Here is a 17,970-nt window from a genome sequence, read left to right as displayed (position 1 = left end):
GAGAACCTGGGGCAGGGGCGAGTGGGGCTGAGTGCCAGGAGGAGGGGTGGGCCGGCCTCGCTGGAGGAAGTGGGCTATGGACTGGGCTGGGGTCTGGGCTGTGACCTCTCGCCTGGGCCTGAGGGATGCTGTGGGCATGTCTGTGTGTTTCTGGGTATTGTGACTATGTTTCTCCATGACTGGGTGTCTAGATTTGTGTGTCCAAATGTAACTGTCTCCACTTCCATGTGGCCACAGGCACGTGTGGAAATGTTCCCATGTCCACGTGTGCACGTGTCCACATTTGTCCCCGGCCACATTCACCAGTGTCCACATCTGCCCGTGGCCGCATCTGCCCACGTCCACCATGGCCACATTTACACAGCCCCATACTTCAGTCTTCTGTTGTTTATACGTGTGTTTGTCTACGTGTCTGAATTGGGCCAGGGGGTTCCTGAGGCGTGTCTCTGGGTCCGTCTGTGCTGCTGTGTATCCCTGTGGGGTGTGTGTGTGTGTGTCCCTGTGTGTCTTCGCGTGGCTGTGTTTCTCTGTGTGGCCCCATGGACCCTCAGCTCCTAAGCCCTGCTCCCTGTGTCCCTGCCCCAGTTGGTAAACATAACCTGCCAAAATATTTTCTTTTTTTTTTTTTGTCTTTTTTTGTGTTTTTTTTTTTTTCAAGTTCAAGAATCCCCAGTAAAAATTCTCCACGAGGTCTTTTTTCCCTTTTTACAAAAATAGAGTTTTTCTTCCCCTCCCACCCCCCCTTTTTTTCATTGTGTTTCTGTTTCCAGCCCCTCCCCCTGCCCCTCACATTCCACCAAGGGGCTCTGGGCCAGGGATGCCCATACCCCTCTCACGTTTCGCTTTTTTGGGGATTTTTAAACCTGCTCCCCCCTCTCAGGCTCACCTAGGTGTTGGGGAGGCCTGGGCAAGGGGGCCTGGGAGGGCACCCCAGCACCCCTCCCCCAAGCCATCCACGGAGGGCGGTTGAGGGTGTGCTGGGGGCACGTCTCTGCTTTCACTTTAGCCGAAAAAGGAAACAAAAACCTTCACCATGAACAAAACCAAGACGAGAGAGTGAACAGCCCAGCCTGGGGGGGAGGGGCAGGAGGACGGGGTGGGGGACCCCCAGGAGCCCTCCCATTCCCTGCAGACCCTCCCACCGAGTGCTCACCCTGTGGCTTCTGCAGGGACACGGGGCCCTCGTGCCGTCCGTGGTCTGCCTGCGCTGTCTCTCTCGGGCCCCTGTCTCTCTCTCTCTCTCTCAATCTCTCTCTCTTTCTCTCTCTCTCTCTCTCTGTCTCTGCTGCCCGGGAAGGGTGGGGAGGGCGGCGGTGGCTCAGGCCTTGTGCTGTTTACTGGTCTTGAAGGACACCTGCAGCACGCGCTCGCCCAGGCGGTAGCCGTTGAGGCTGGCGATGGCCATGGCCGCCTCGTCATAGTTGGTCATGGTGACGAAGCCGAAGCCCTTGCACTTGTTGGTGGTAAAGTCGCGGATGACCTTGACATTGGTGACTGCCCCGAAGGGCCCGAACAGCTGCCACAGCACACTCTCATCCGCCTCCGGAGACAGGTTGTACACGAAGATGCACCAGCCAGCGCCCGCCGCGCCCCCCGACAGGCCCACGCCCGCGAGGCCGCTCATGCCGTCGATGGCGATGGGTGAGAACCTGGCGATGAGCGACAGGGGACTACTTTGGGGGTCACGCGGGCTCTGCCCTTACCCCCGGCATGCCCCCTGACCCTGTCATGACCCCTGACCGTGCGGAGACCTCGGGACTATGTGACCCCTGCCTTGGCCCCGTGACCTCCATCTGTGACCCCGCCTTAAGCCCCAGACTCTGAGCCACTCTGATACACCAGCCCCCGATCTCCATCCTGACCTGGAGCCCTGTCCTGACCTCTGACCCTCCCTAAACGTTAGGTCCTCACCTGCGATCTTGCCCTGAGCCCCTATCACCCCGACACTCCCTGACCTTGGACCCTACCTGGTCCTCAGCCCTCTTGACACTGACCCCCTCCCCACAACTGGCCACCACCCTTCCCTTGACGCCTCTTCCCACCCAACTCCTGCCCTCACCCCCACTCGGGCACCACCCTGATCCCGCCCTTGGCGATGCTGCCCCTTTTGCCCCACTGGCCACCCTGCCAGGTGGAGGCCCACCCGGAAGGGCAGCGCTGGAACCAGGGTGCGCGCGAGGCCTTTAAGCGCCCCCTCTCGTTATTCAGGTCTCAGCTCAGCTGTCACTTCCCCGGGGCGGCCTCCTTTGACTCATATCGTGGCCACCCCCTCCCTCTGGCCCTCTCTGGCCTTTTCCTATGTATGTATGTTATGTATTTTTTGGCCTCACCACGCGGCATGTGGGATCTTAATTCCCTGACCAGGGATCGAACCCGTGCCCCCTGTAGTGGAAGCTCAGAGCCCTAACCATTGGGCCACCCGGGAAGTCCCCAGGCCTTTTTCTATTTAAATCATGTATTTATCCTTAGCTCCATCTTCCCTGCAAGGTTCTATTCCCTCGGTGTCCCGGCCCAGAACAGCTCCCAGCACCAGTAGGCCCTCGGGGGGTGGGGGTGGGGTCTGTGGAGTGAACGAATGAGTGAAGGGGCATTGGCTCCCTGCCTTCCCGAGCCATTCCTTTGGTCACTGGGCTCACTCCCTCCTCCTGGCCTTTGCACAAGCCGCTCTTGCCGCCAGGAACTCCAGTTCTGCTCTGGCCCTGTCTCCTGAGCGATGTCTCCACTGGATCCTTATCACCCCGTCTCCTGCCCCCTTCACAGCCCAGATCACGGTTCATCTGTCTCCTTCCCCAGTGGACTGAAATAAGTAATAACAGTAACCATAATCATAAGAGACACTGCCTTTTAAACTGAGTGAGCCTGCACTCCATGCCAAGCACCGTGCTCAGTACCATTCCAGCTCCACCAGGGGCCAAGTCTGGCCAGGCCACGCTGGGTCCCCAGCTCAGAGCCAAGCTCCTGGCCCTCAGCATGTGCTCAATAGCTCTTGATGCTATAAACATGGGGACCTTCAGAGGATCAGGGATGTGGACAATGGAGTGGGTGGGGGGCCTCAAGGTCCACCCCCAGCTATGAGGCAGAAGGGGGCATTCTGTGACCCTCAGCATAGATGATCAACAGTGGCCAGTGGGGGCACAGCTGTGACCCGGGCAACACTGCCTGCCTTTCAGTGGGGTGGAGGAGGCCACAGACAGGCCCCCCAGATCCAGATTCTGTAGTAGCACTTTCTAGGCATTTAGTAGGCTCAAGGACCCCCAGATCTCTTAATGGCCACACTATGCCCAGACAGGGGTGGTCCTGGGGGATGAGGTGGGGGATGGGGGCCATAAGGGCAAAAGGGTCCAAGGAGGGACGGCGAGGGGCTGGGGGCAGTGGGGCGGGGGCACTGTTACCTCTTGACTCCGTAGGCCATGTTGAGCAAATTGTCCAGCCTGTGGAGGCAGAAGGGGTGGTCACTGGTGGCTTCAGGGCACACCCCCGGCTGTGACACCGGGCAGCCAGCCTGCCCTCCCCGCCCCCACCCAGCCATCCAGCAGTGCCAGCCCTGCCCCCGCCTGCCTGCTCCCCGCCAGGCTGGACACCGCCTGGCACGGAACCGTGGTCACTCGGGCACCGCCTCTTGCCTGCCCTGCTGCTGCCCAGCCTGCACTGGCGTCCTCGTCCTCCCCCTCCCGGCCGCCCAGCCCTGCTCGCCTGCCCCCCAGCCCCCAATCCGTCCGGGGCTTGGGTCCCGAGAAGGGAAGTCTCTTCTCCAAAGTGCCTGGGCCAGGCAAGTGACAACGCCTCTCTGAGCCTCAGGGTCCCCGTCCGTAAAATGAGGACAAGTTCTGTCCTCACGGGGTCGCTACGCAGAAAAAGTAAGGGTGCCTGGCCAGCAGGGAGCTGAAGCCACGTGCCCTTGGCGGGGTGGGGGAGGGGGTGGGTTGGCAGTCAGAGCTGGGCCTGGTCAGGTGATTCTAAAACTACTGACGCCAATAATGCCACCCTTAGTGGCCTGCACACATTGAGCGCCTGCTGTATACAAGGGTCTGGCCTCAGCACCTGACAGACCCCCACGTTTCCCCTTTTGCCCTGGTTTCTCTCCGCCCTGCAGGAATGGGGTTCGGCGAGGGCACCTGCAAGCCTAGGGCATCCGGCCCTGGGGGTCTGGGACGTCTGGGGGGCAGGGAGCGGCAGGGGGCTCACCGGAAGCGCTGTGTCTGATGGTGCAGGGGGCCTGCGTAGCGCCTGGCGGAGGACTGGTAGAGGTGAGTGAGCAGGGCCTGCCCGGTCTTCTGACTCGGGTTGTTGGCAAACTTGACCGTGATGGGCTCGGCCGCACCTAGCGGCTTCTGCCCGTTCAGTCCTTTGATAGCCTCCTCGGCCTCAATCCTCTTGTCAAAGCGGATGAATCCCACACCCCGAGAGACACCTGCCGGGGCGCGAGGGCGTCATGGGTCCCGCCCCCTCCTGGGGACCCGCCCCCCCTGCGTGACCCCGCCCCCCTCCTCGCTGCTATTTCCGGTTTCTCCACTCTGGTCCCACCTGGGTGCCTTAGCCCAGTGCCCCCCACCCTCCCACCCCCCCCTCCCACCCCCCCGCCAGGTGCACTCTCCCCGGCAGCCTGACCTGTGACCTGGTCCACCAGGATGCGAGAAGTGATGATGCGGCCGTACTGGGAGAAGAGCTGCTCCATCTCTTTCTGGCTCATGGTCTTAGGGAGCCCGCTGACGTACAGGTTCGCATCCCGGATGGAGGCGGAGCTGGGTCTGGCATAGGACACCTGGGGGAGGGTGTCAGGCGGACAGGGGTGAGGGCAAGACCCATTTCAAATGGTGAGGGAGAGGCCACATTCAAACCGCCACTGAGCAACAGAAATCCCTCATCCGTTTATTCAACAAATACCGCAAGTAGTCACCATGGGTGGTGGGTGGGGTCAACCAGGGCTTGGGGGAGGGGATGTGGCTGTGACCAAGACAGCGTGGCCCTGCCCGCGTAGAGCGGTGAGAGGGACCTGTCATCCGAGGAGGTCAAAGGAGCTGCGCCCTTGGGGTCACATGTCTCCCTGGGGGCCTCAGGGACCCTCACATCTCTAGCTCATGTTCTCAGGCTGGATATTCCATCAACATTGACACGTCCCACTCCCTTGGAAAGTGAACCTGGGATGCTGGCTGGCCCCTTCTCTTCCCGACTACAGTGGGCCCCTCAGATCTTTAGCGCCCAGCTCAACCCCGACGACTCCCAAATGTCCGAGCCCAGCATGCGCCTGGCCCCTGAGCTGCACACCTGCGTGACACCTGCCTTCAGGTACCCCACGAGGAGGCCTCATGGGGGATCACACTCAGCACCCCTGACTTGCCCTAACTCAGTAATGACAGTTCTGTCCTCCTGGCTTCTCAGGTCCCCAGCCTCGGGTTGTCCTCAATGCCTGTCTGTCACACCCGCATCCAACCACCATCCATCCTGTCAGCTCCACCTTCCTCATTATCTGGATAGAATGCACACACTTCTCCCCATTTCCACTGCCCTACCATTGCTCACCCTGACCAGTGCAGCAGTCTCTGCCCTGGTTCCCTGCTCCACCCTCGCCCCCCCACAGGCTTTTCCCCCCACAGCAGCCAGGGGGCACCTGTGAGCGTCTCAGCCAGGTCACATCCCTCCTCTGTTTAGAACCCTCCGTGGCTCCCACCTTCCTGAGTTAAAGTGCTTCTCAGGGCCACCAGGCCCTTCACGACCTGCCCCATCACCCCCCTACCCTCTGTCCCCCTCCACATCTCTATTCCAGGCACATGGGCCTCTTCCACATTCCCCAAACACACTAGGTGTGCTTCACCCTCAGGGCCTTTGCACTTGCTGTCCGCTGTGCTTGCAACTCTCTTCCTTATTTTTCTTCTCCAGGTCTCAGTTGAAATATCCTTCCTGTCCTTTCCCATCTGAATTTGGTCCTCCACCCTTATCCCTGTTACTCTGTCAAAGCCCTTCTCTCAGCTGTGAAGTAGACACGTTTTAGTATGATCCTTCGATTCATGTCATTAATTATGGTCCAGCCCAACAATGAAACTCTCTGCAGCTGTTTAAAAAATGGTGGACGTGTATATTTATTTCCCCGAAACAGTGGTGAGTATTGTAAAGTGGGGGAAAGAAAAGTCCATTTACAGAGCAGCGAGTATTGTGTGACCCCATCTCATTGTGTGTTTATCAATGTCCTGGAAACGTGGTCTGGAGGGCCCACCCCTAAACGCTAGCAGGGTGACCTAGAGCTGGTGGGGGAGGCGAGGTGGGATAAGCTCCGTTCCCCCTTATTTCTGCTGATGTCTATTTTCTGTTTCTTCTAAATTAACCTCTGGGTAGATGGGGGTCATTGTAAAGGGTCTGGCTTTTGTTTGGGGTGGTGAGTTGTGAGGGCATATTACTTCATTAGAAATAGCTAATTAAAAAACGAACAAAATGAATAAATTAGGCCAAGGGCGGATGGGGGTGAGGGTGTTCATGGGGTGGGGGCAGGGGGATTCTGACTGATGCAATTGTGCACACCTGGGATCCTCCAGAAAAAAGACAAACACCACAGCTGCTATTATTTCTGTAATAATAATTAAAACTCATGGCCATGTATTTGATGGTTTCCACTCTCCCCTACCCCGTGGGGCTGTGAGTTTTGAGGGGTGAGGACTTGTTGATGGATTGGAGCTGGGGGAGAGGGGAGGGGAGTCTCAGCTCCTGGGTGGGTTTTGGGGTCAGGGGTCATCTGAGGCACAGAGTAAGTGTTCAGGGACCTTTCCCATCCTTTCATGACATGGGCTGACCCAGGTCCCTCACGTGGTATGGGCTCCTCCCACACCCCCTCACTAGGACGGGGCCTGGCACACGATGAATGGCTGGAACTATTGTGGGCAGAATCTGCTGGAACACCTAGTCAGGACCAACCACACACCACAGCCACCCAGGCAGATGCACATGCATGCACATACACCCACACAGAGGGCCACGCTCTGGTATTCACTGCACAGCTATGGTGACTACACCAGCAGGAGGGTGACACAAGGCCACCGCCACATTCACGGTGACTCTGGGGGTCTGGGATAATTGCAGTAAGCGTCGCAGAACCACACACCTGTCACACCACCACACAAGCCCTCAATGTCACACACGTTCCATCCTGAATGGGGCACAAGTAGACACACCCACACAACTTCACCGTAACACACAAACACCCTGTCACAGCCAGACACACCCACGCAGCCCCACCAGGTCACAGCTGGAGTTGCAGTGCATCACAAAGCACCTGTCAAATAAACACGTCTCACAGACACAAGGTGACACACCCTCGTCTATAACAGCCAGACCCACATGATAACAGCCACTCACATAGCCAGGGGGTCCCATAGCCACGGGGTCCCACAAACACCATGTCTTATAGCTCAGGGTCCCCCCCCCAACATATGCACCACATCACACGCACACAGTGGCCCTCTGGGTCATACAGTTCATCACTAGGGTCCACTCTCACAACCTGGGGGCTTCTGGGTCTACTTGGCCATGGAGGGACGCATCAGGCCCTCGTCAGCCTCCACACCAGGGAGAGGAAGAGATTCCGGCACCTCTGTTCCCATGGCGAACTGGGGGCCAGATGGGCATCCTCCCCAGCCCAGCCTCCCCCAGGGTTCAGGAGCAGATTTGTGGGGCGGAGCCCAGACACCCACAGGCAAACCTAGAGAGGGGGTTTCCATGGTGATTCCCTGCAACCCCCACGGCCTCCCGGGAACCTGGGCTTGCAGGGTCCCAGCTGCAGCTGCTGAGAGGGGAGGTCATGGGGCGAGGGGCATTGTACAAAGGTGGGGGAAGGGCCCACCCCTAATCCCACCCTCCCAGACCCTAGTTAGGCTCCAGATGGCAGATGGGCCCCCACCTCTCCCCCATTTCCATGACAAAGGCAAGGAGAGGGCTGCCCACCAGACCCTGGTCACTCTCTCCTACTGCTGAGGGGGTGGGTACCTCCAGGGCCTGGCTGACTCCTTGAGTTGCCGGAGAATGTGGGGCTGATCATCTCCCCATTGGCAAGAGAGGAAACTGAGGTTCAGAGAGGCAGAGCCATTGGCCCCGGGGCCCCAGCCAGAAAGCCTTTGGGGATTGATTTGAACCCCTTAGGGGATGAGCCATGGGGGAGGATGGGCAGCAGTGGGGGGAATGGATGTATGGGGAGGGTATGGTCGTGGGGGGCTGGGTGGCCATGAAAGGGTCAGTCCAGGTGGGCGGTAATAAAGAGGAAACGGGCAGAGCCAAGATGGGAAGTCACAGGAATGGGTGGCAGTGGGGAACGAGGGCGCTGACCTTGATGGTCTTCGTCTGCAGTTTGAGGCCGTTGAGGGTGTTGATGGCTTTGTCTGCATCGTTGGGGTCAGAGTAGTTCACAAACCCGTAGCCGAGGCTCTGCCCTGCAGGCAGGACCAGGACAATGACCTCCCTGGACCTGCCAGTGTCCTCCCAGACCCCGGCCTGAGAGACTGACCACCCCCCTCAAGGTTATGAGAACCAAGATTCCACCCTTATTTGTTACCCCCAGAGTACTACCATATCCTGAGGACAGCTCAGACCCTCCAGGGTCCCACCTGCTCCCATCACCTCCCACCTGGGGTCACACCTGTCTCTACACCACACCTGTACTCCTGTACTCCTACCACCTCTGTCTCCTATCCCCACCCCCCACCTGCCAGCAGCCACACCTGTGATCTTGTCCCGAACCAACTTGCAGGACTCAATGTCACCAATGCTGCCGAAGAGACTCTTGAACTCATCCTGGGTCATGTTCTGGGGCAGGTAGTTGACGATGAGGTTTGTCTTGCTGTCATCACTGGCTCCGTTTGTACCAAGGAGTGGCCCGTTGGGCAGGGCCGGGCCAGCCGGGCCCCCCGCCACCTGAGACTCCATGGCCCCGAGTATCTGCTGGAGACAACAGGCCGCACCCACTCACGGCCCAGTTCCCACACCAGGGACCAGTGGGAGTGAGGAGGGGCTTGGTGGTGACAGATCAATCAGGTCTGCATAGGCTTGAACATACAGAGGGGATAAGGTATTATTCTTATAGTCCCTTCCGCTTCTTGAGCACTGGGCAAAATACTTTACAGGGGATTTTATTCTGAAAAAGTCCATATATTAATGCCATGTATGCCCATTTGCACGTATGCTTGCCTGTTTGTCCACAGCCAGTCTGCATTTTTAGAATAATGAAATGAATACTTTGTATTCAGAATAAGAATTACAACATTTTTATTAGCTTTGAAGCCCTCATAATCCCAAACCTGACCATGTACTTTGCTCTTCCCACCAAATGTAATTCCTATCCCAAATGTGTTAATATTTCTTTTGCTTCATGCATAATTTACCCCCACAGGTTTTCCACTGAGCCATTTTGGGTTTTTTATGTATATCATAATAACACCTGCAAATATAATGACAGTTTTGTTTCTTTATCTCCAATCTATACCTGTTATTTATTTTTCTTGTCTTGTTGCAGGGGCTACATTGTGACATTGGCTTCTTTATTCTTGACATTAAAGGAAATGTTTTAAACATTTCACAGCTAAATATGATCTTTACTATAGGTTTTTTGGCAGATGGCCTTTATCAAGTTAAGAATGTTTAATTTTATTCCTAGTATCTTAACAAGATTTTTTTTAAGGAATGGATATTGAATTTTATTGAATATCTTTTTCTGCATCTATTGAGATGATTTTTTGCTTCAATATTTTTTTTAACAGATAGGGAAGAGGGCTTTTTATTTTTATTTTTTAAAATTAATTTATTTATTTATGGCTGCATTGGGTCTTCGTTGCTGTGTGCGGCTTTCTCTAGTTGTGGCGAGCAGGGGCTACTCTTCATTGCGGTGCGCGGGCTTCTTATTGTGGTGGCTTCTCTTGTTGTGGAGCACAGGCTCTAGGCACGCGGCTTCAGTAGTTGCAGCATGCCGGCTCAGTAGTTGTGGCTTGAGGACTCTAGAGCGCAGGCTCAGTAGTTGTGGTGCATGGGCTTAGTTGCTCCGCAGCATGTGGGATCTTCCTGGATCAGGGATCAAACCTGTGTCCCTTGCACTGACAGGCGGATTCTTAACCACTGCACCACCGGAGAAGCCTGCTTTAATATGTTCATGTAATAAATTACATTAATTGATTTTCCAATATTAAGTCAACTTTTCTAAGCTACACTAAACTTGGTTATGTTGCAGTTTTGTTTATATACATTGTTTGATTTGCCAACTTTTTTATGGTTCTTTGTTTAGATTTTTAACCTCTATATTCAGGAAGATATGCTTTTTAAAAATTTAATTCACACAGAGGCTCAGGTAGAAGTTTATTATGCTATGACAAATAAGGAATTTGAGGCTCCGAGATGTTAAGGAACTTGTTGAAGTCACACAGCATATCAGTGGTGGCACTGGAATGCAAATGCAGACCTGTCTAGACCTGAAGACCACTCTACCATTCTCTATGACAGTCAACCAGGCAGGTACCAGCTCTGATGACTCTTCGCTGTGTGTCCTTGGATATGCTCCTTATCCTCCTGGGGCCTCTGGTTCACTTTGCTGAAAATTCAAAACAATTAGTAATGGCTATCTTAAGGGCCACGTAGAGAAGAATTATAAAGCCATGTCTGGGCTCAGAACGAAAGAGGGCTGGGATTGATTGGTATTGTCTGTCATGGGCATGGGAAGGGAAAGTAGCTAGCATTTCCTTAGGTCTTCTCCTATGTCACAGTTGGTGAATAGGTTGCCCTTACCTAGAAACCCAAATAGATCGGTAGAGTCTTCCTAGACGGATGAATTAAGAAGGATTTAAAGCTATATTCAGTTTCAGCAGTAAAGATGACTGTGATTGATGAGCAATATCTGTTGTGGCCACAGAATTAGAAAGAGCCAGCAGGTACACATCATCTCAGCCATCCCTGCCCCAAAATTCAATACCATAACTGTTCCCAAATATTGCGCATACTATGTGCCAGGCACAGTGCAAGGCCCTCTACAGGGAATGTTTCTTTTCTTTTTCACCACTCTGAAAGGAGGAGGGTTTTATTACCCCTGCTTAGGAGATGCTATGGACTAAATGCTTGTGCCCCTCCAAATTCATATCTTGAAACCCTGCTCTCCAGTGCAGTGGTATTTGGAGGTGGGGCCTTTGGAAGGTTATTAGGTCATGAGGGTGGAGCCTTATAAAAAGGGACGGGAGAGAGATGATCTCTCTCTCTCTCCACCATATGAAGACAGTGATAACACAGCTGTCTACAAACCAGGAAGCCGGCCCTCACCAGGAGCCGAATCAGCCCACACCTTGATCTTGGACTTCTCAGCCTCCAGAGCTATGAGAAATACGTGTCTGTTGTTTAAGCTACCCAGTTTATGGTATTTTAGTCAGCCTGAGCTGAGTAAGACAACAGATGAGGAAAGTGAGGTTCAGAGATGTTTGAAAAATTACCAAAGATCATGCCGCCCATAAACGGTGAAACAGGGATTTGCGCATGAGCTTTTCTGATTGGGCATCTTATTTCCAACTTCCACTGCCAACCAAGACTAGTGCTGGCTCTAACACTTCCCAGCTGCGTGTCCTCAGGTATGCTACTTAACAGTCTTTATGCTACGACCTCTGCTCCACTTTGTTGAAAACTCCAAATCACCAGCATAGTGACCAGAGACCCATCTAAAGCCAATTGTGGGTGCAGCTGGAAGGCATTCTGGGATCAGTTAGCTATGTCTGACACAGGCAGTCATGAGAAGTGGAAGTGGGCTTGTCTTGTCCACAAGACAAGCCCTGCCTCATAATGCTGCTGTTAATAATCATCCTGGTCCATTGACACCTACCGTGTCAGGTACCAGGGAAATAACGCAGAGACGTTGGGTGATATAAATGGGGAAACTGATTTCAAACCTGGATATGTTGGACTTCAGAGCCGTTTTTAATGACTGGCCAATACACTGGGGGCAGCTCTGCCACCACATAGCTGTATGTCTTCAGCGACAATCTTAGCTCTTCTTTGGGCTTCTGTTTCCTTGTCATTTATTCTTATTTAAAGGATAGTACAGAGGGTCAACTCCCCTGCAGCACCATTTGGCTGGGAGTGGCTGTCTGGGGGAGCTGCCTGGAGGATTCTTCTTCTTCTTCTTCTTTTTTTCTTCCATTTTTGGCCACACCATGTGGCTTATGGGATCTTAGTTCCCAGACCAGGGATTGAACCCAGGCCCTCAGCAGTGAGAGTGCGGAATCCTAACCTCTGGACCATCGCGGGGGCGGGGGCGGGGGGGGGGGAATTCCCTGGAGGATTATTCTGAAGCCACATCCAGGCTCACCAGGAACACAAACTGGGTTGATTAGCAATGTCTGCCACAGGCGCCTGAAATATAGCAGTAATGTACCTTCCACACATCTGCATCCTGGTCTTGTAACATTAATACTTTACGAACAACATGGCCACGTATTGAGGACCTGCTATGGGCCAGCCAAAATTCTTTATGTGAAAATTTCCAGGCAATTTTCCCCAAATTGAATGTTATGGGACTCTACTCTTATTTAACAGATGAGAAAACTGAGTCTCATTGAAGGAGGAGGGATTTGCACAAGTTTGGGTAGCATGTAAAAAGTGGACCAAGAATTCCAATTCAGGGTTCAAACTCTAGAGCCCACTCTCAATGAAAAGGCCGATTTAAAAAAAACAAAACAAAGCAAAGCAAAGCTGAGCACCCACTCTTTGCCAAGCCCCAGGCAACACTACATTTAAACCCACTTTGGGGGCTTCCCTGGTGGCGCGGTGGTTAAGAATCCGCCTGCCAATGCAGGGGACATGGGTTCGAGCCCTGGTCCAGGAAGATCCCTCATGCCGCGGAGCAACGAAGCCCGTGAGCCACACTACTGAAGCCCGTGCACCTAGAGCCCGTGCTCTGCAACAAGAGAAGCCACCGCAATGAGAAGCCCGCGCAGCGCAACGAAGAGCAGCCCCTGCTCGCTGCAGCTAGAGAAAGCCCGCGCACAGCAATGGAGACCCAGTGCAGTCAAAAATAAATAAATAAATAAATTTAAAAATAAACAAACCAAAAAGAATAAACAAACAAACAAAAATAAACCCACTTTGTTGGCCGAGTCTGCTCATTCAACTCAACAAATATTTACTAGATGCCACCATATGCCAGCTGCTGGCTCCACCCTCCTGTATATCCTCTGATGCTCATGTTGCCTCTCTAGGTCTCTGTCCCACTACTAAAGATATGGCACAGAGGTCCCCCGTGTATGGGGAGATGGAGTCTGAATTCCCGTCTGGGCTCAGCGAGCTAGAATTCTGTGATTTGTTGATAATGTCTATTATGGGAGCCCCCAAAGCAATCAGCAGTACATAAACCACTGTTTCAGGACACATCAGATCCCAGCTTTGGAAGCCCTACTGTGTGCCAGGCCCTGAGCCTGTGCTGTTTTCATTGCCTTTCCACAACCACCCTGAAAGCTGGAGATCATCTCCATTTCTCAGATGGAGAAATTGAGGGTAAATGGGACCTGTGACTTGCCCAGGATGACAGAGGGAAGTAGTAGCGATGGTGTTAGGGTTTGACCCCTTGATCTGATGACCCTAGAGCCTACATACAGGGTTACTGGTCCTCCACCCCCGGAAATGCTGTCCTCAACTTGGGGGGGGTTAAGAGGTGACTGGGGGGTTCCCACTCAGGATCTTGAGGCCCAGCCCACTAATCTCACCACCACCCCATCTCCCTCCCATCTGTGCCAGAGCTTAGAGGGATCAGTGTCGCATTTCCTCCGAGGCTGAGCCGGCTGAGCTGCTAATGGGGATCGGATTGGTGGAGGCCACACCCGCCCTGCCTCAGCCCACAGTAAATGCGTGGCCTGGGATGACACAGGGATCACAGGGACCTTCGAGGGCTGCCCCAGAACAGGGGTAGAGAGGTGAAGTCAGAGGGGAGGAAGGCAGATCAAAGATGGAGCAAGGGAACCTCCCCTCCCACTCTCTCCACCTCTTCCTCTGGGTCTCTCCCTCTTTCTGTTTCTCTTTCCCTCTTTTCCCCTCAGTTTCTCTCTCTTCTGCTCTGTCCCCATCTCTCCTCTCTGTCCATCTCTCCCCTCTGAACGCTTCTCTTTCTCCCCCTCCCTCTCTCTCTCACCCTTTCTCCAACTCTTTTGCACCATTATACAAACATCTGACATATGGATTTTGCAATGAACACACCTGAGGTTACTTGCTGTGTCAGACCCCCTTGGCCCCCAGCTGTGCCCCCTGGCCCTAGTCACAGTGACAGATGCCTGGGTACTGGCAACAATAGGGCATTGAGTGGCTATGCATGGTAAGGCTGGGCCACCACGTGGTGCTAAGTGAGCCTCCTACTTCTGGGCCCTTCTCCCTCCATGCAGGGAGGGCCCTCACTGTCTCAACTCATCCCCTCACTTCCTCCCAGCCTGTCCCCATGATGGGTCTCTGCCTGAGTACTCTCCATTGGAGTGACCAGGACTCCAAGGGCTTCAAGGCCCTTGTGTGACCTCTGACCACACCCTCTCCCCTTTGTGCAACAGCTTCCCTTTCTCAAATGAGGGCACAGATCGGAGCAATGTATGCTGGACTGCTGTGGGGGTGCTGAGGGTCCTCAGAAGGCCTCGCTCACGTTCCTAGATCAGGGTGAGCAGCGTGAGGCACAGAGAGGGGAAGGAGCTGCCTCGAGGTCACACAGCAGAAAAGGGTGGTCTCTCTCAGGCCTTTCTCAGAGCCAGGTGGGTGGGTCCCAGGGTCTAGTATGGGAGAGGCCCAGGCGTGGAGGTAGTGCTGAGCATCCCCCCACCCACTGTGCTCGTTACTACTCGAAAAAGAGATCCAGGAAGAGACACAGTGTACAGAGACACACACACAGAGACCCGAGAGACAGAAAGAGCGGAAGAAGGAGGCCCCGGCGCCAGGACCAGACAAAGGACGCTCGGCAGCGCGGGGAGCAGAGTCGCGCGGCGGGGGCGGGGGTGGAGCTGGGGTGGGTCTAGAATTGGCCAGCCCCGCCCCCGGGATACGCCCGGGCTGCCAGTGGAAATCCGAGGGCTCGGAAGAGGCAGGGCCCCTGGGGCCCCTGGGGCGGGGCTTAGATGGGCGGGGCAGGGGCGTGGTTAGTAAGGGCGTGGCCGGGCGTGGCCGGGCGCTCGGGAGCTGACCAGCTCTGTGGCTGCTGAAAGCCCCGAGCGCGGGGCGAGTGGTGCGGGCGGGCGGGCGCGCTCAAGGTCATCCCGCGGCCCAGAGCTCTGGCGGGGTGGGACGCCTGAACCTGGCCTAGGGGGCCTGTCTGAGCCCCTTACCCCATCCCCCGGGGGCGGGGGCCCAGGAGCGGCGGAGCACCCCCTACGAGCCCTCCTCTCCCCTCCCCCTCCCCGCAGCCTGAGGCGCCCGCGCGAGGCTACGGCCCGCGAAGAAGCGCCGAGAAACAAAGGGACGCGGCGGCGGTGGCGGCGGGCCCGCGGGGCCGCCGGGCGCGCCCCCTCCTCTCCCCTCCCCGCTTGCCGCAAGGTCGACGGGCTTGAGGACGAGACGCCCGGCTCCAGGGCGCGGTCGAGGCCCAGGGCGCGCGATCCGACGCCACCCCTTCCCTGGGGCTCTCGGGGACTCCTTGCCGCCTTGTCCTGGCCCAGCACCAGTGACTGGGGCCCTGCGTTTGCCTGGGAGGCCTGCTGGGTCCGGGCCTGGATGGAGGAGGCATCCTACGCCGCGGCGTCCCCTCCCCCATCAGGCCTGCTGAAGGGGGGGCAATCCCGCCCCCAGGGCGCCGTAGGATGCCCCCCGAATCGCAGCTCGATTCCCTAAGGCCTCTCAAGCCAGACTCTAAGAGCCCCCAGCACTCTGGGCGCGGCTCTGTCCACTCTCAGGCCCCGAGGCTCGGTCCTACCCCCCCCCCAACCCGGGCCTAGCTAGGCCTGGTCCTACCCCCCCTCCCATCTCTTCGGAGCCTGTGCCTAACCCCTCTCCGACTAGGTTCCCTCTCAGCGACAGGGGAATACCTACAGTGACCATTCTTGTGTGCCCGGCGGGCGCGGTCCGTGTTGAGGGTGGCTCCGGGGGTCGTGCACTCCTTGGGGGGCGCTCGATGCTCACGCCGGGGTCCTGCCCGGGCGGCCTCTGGTGCGGCCGCTGCAGAGGTCTCGGTGAGGGCAGCGACTCCCTCGAGGGCCGGGGACGGGCCCGAGCCCGGGTACGCGCGCGCGGATAACCGGGCCCCGGGGTGGCCTGCGGGCGGCAGGGGATGGAAAGAGGGAGCGGGCGCGGGATTGAGAACGCCCCCTGCGCGGCCCCGCGGGGCCCGAGGAGGTTGCGCTTCCCGACAGAGATCGCTGCGCTCTGCCTTTCGCCGCCGCCCCTCGGCCCGGCCCGTCTGGTCCCCGGTGTTCAGTCCTCTCCCCTCGCCCGCCCTCCCTCCCTCCCTCCGGCCCGCGCTGCGCGCTCCGCGCTCTGGGCCGCGCCGCCGCCGCCCCCAGCCCTTTATAGCAGCAGCTGCCAGCGCCGGCGTCGCTTATTGGCTACGGCAACCGAGCCCCGCCTCCTCGCGGCGCCCGACGGCGCGGCAGGTGGAAGAGAGGGCGCGCTGGCCAGGACTTCGCACGCCCAGAAGGCACATCCTGGGGCCTCGGGTTGCCAGATTCGGGCCCTTTTGCCCTCACGGATCCTACTTCCTGCGTTGGCGCCCTTTCTTGGGCGGGCTTTCTGCCCGGAAGACAGGAAGGGTTCCCCTCTGTCCAGCACCCAGAGCTGGAGGAGCAAAGAGGGCGAGGAGATATTGATGGCTCGATTGTACTACCTTCAGGAGGTGCTGTCCACCAAGAGCACTGCAGAGGAACGAGGAACCTAGACTTCAATGAGCAGAGGCCTGGGTCGCCACGTTTGGGAGGACCATATGTAGTCCCAAGACCAAGGGAGGAAGGTGGGGGTGGCTGGGGACCTAGTCAGCCTGAAGAAGGAATTGGGACCCTGTGGATTTTGAGCAGGCTAGGCGTCTCTAAGGTTTAAAGGGGGTGGGGAATGGGCATCCCACAGTGCAGGGGCACTGCTCCAAAGGGAGTGAAGAAGTTTGGGGCTCAGGGTTCCAGGCAAACCCCTTCGGTGCCCTGAAGACCCAGTAAACCATCGGGCCGTCTCGGACCCCATAAACTTCGGGTGGACGGTTTTGCCATGTAAATGTCCTGGCTTCCCGGGCTCGTGATTGGTCCGCCTGTGAGTCCCACTCCCTCTCTGCTAAGCGGGACCTGGCCTTTCTGTCAGGCGATAGGGGGTGGCGCAGTCTCTTGTGGTGTGCGGGCGCGAGTGCACGTTTTTGTCAGGGCGGCCACCAGGCGCGAGGAGGTGTTCTCACTAGAACACTAGGGGAGCCTTTGAGTGAGGCTTCAGCACCACAGACAGCGGTCCGACGGCCCTGTCCAGGGCGCTGCGGGCTGCGTAGCCCGGGTCCCCGAACCCGAGAGTCGCTATCCAAACTCTATCCTCGTCCGTGCACGCCCTTTTAAGCTCCAGACTGTCCGAGAGTGCCATCAAACCCAGCGAGGAGAACCCAGCCTGAGAACCAATCAGGGATGGCCCCCGAGAGGACCAATTGAGGGAAGATGCCTTCGAGATTGAGCCAATGGGAGCGCGAGCAGCAGACAGCGCTGCCACGACGATGGAAAGGGAAGGCCAATCATAATGGCCCGCGCAATCTGGGCGGTGGCGATGCGGATCCCCGGTTGGCCCTTCTTGGATTTGCCAGGGCGACCTGGCTGCCGACCCCGGGGACCCCGAGCGATGGCTTGTTCCCCATCCCGTGTTCATCCTCGCTCCTGTCGGATCGGAAACTGTGCTTGTGCCGGGAAGGAAGCTACTCCTGGGCGCGCAGACCAGGCTGCAGTTCCCATGGAAACTGCTGGCTCCCGGTTGTGCGGGGATAGCGAAAGGGGACTGAGTCTTGCGGGGAGGCTCGCGGGGGCGGCCCCAGTAGCCGGACTCGCTCATCCT

At 56.7% G+C, this 17,970-nt stretch overlaps 1 protein-coding gene across 2 annotated transcripts; it reads right to left on the bottom strand.

Annotated features, from left to right (window-relative positions):
* Positions 1 to 1,318: 1,318 nt before the first annotated feature.
* On the bottom strand, positions 1,319 to 16,373 carry ELAVL3 (ELAV like RNA binding protein 3; the record flags this gene model as incomplete). 2 transcript variants are annotated; one of them, XM_079918076.1, is made up of 7 exons in its annotated part: positions 15,994 to 16,373; positions 8,700 to 8,919; positions 8,308 to 8,411; positions 4,609 to 4,762; positions 4,186 to 4,411; positions 3,393 to 3,431; positions 1,319 to 1,670 (listed from the first exon to the last, which is right to left on the bottom strand). In XM_079918076.1, exons 1-7 carry the CDS (start codon positions 16,000 to 16,002, stop codon positions 1,319 to 1,321), a joined length of 1,104 nt encoding a protein of 367 aa, XP_079774202.1. In that variant the 5' UTR covers positions 16,003 to 16,373. The 2 variants fall into 2 exon arrangements, with proteins under 2 accessions (XP_079774202.1, XP_079774203.1); XM_079918077.1 differs by having other exon boundaries at positions 1,319 to 1,649.
* Between the last annotated feature and the right edge of the window lie 1,597 nt (positions 16,374 to 17,970).

This window comes from Stenella coeruleoalba (genome assembly GCF_951394435.1).
Source record: "Stenella coeruleoalba genome assembly, chromosome: 3".
Lineage (NCBI taxonomy): Eukaryota > Metazoa > Chordata > Mammalia > Artiodactyla > Delphinidae > Stenella > Stenella coeruleoalba.
This window is presented reverse-complemented; position numbering and strand designations above follow the sequence as displayed.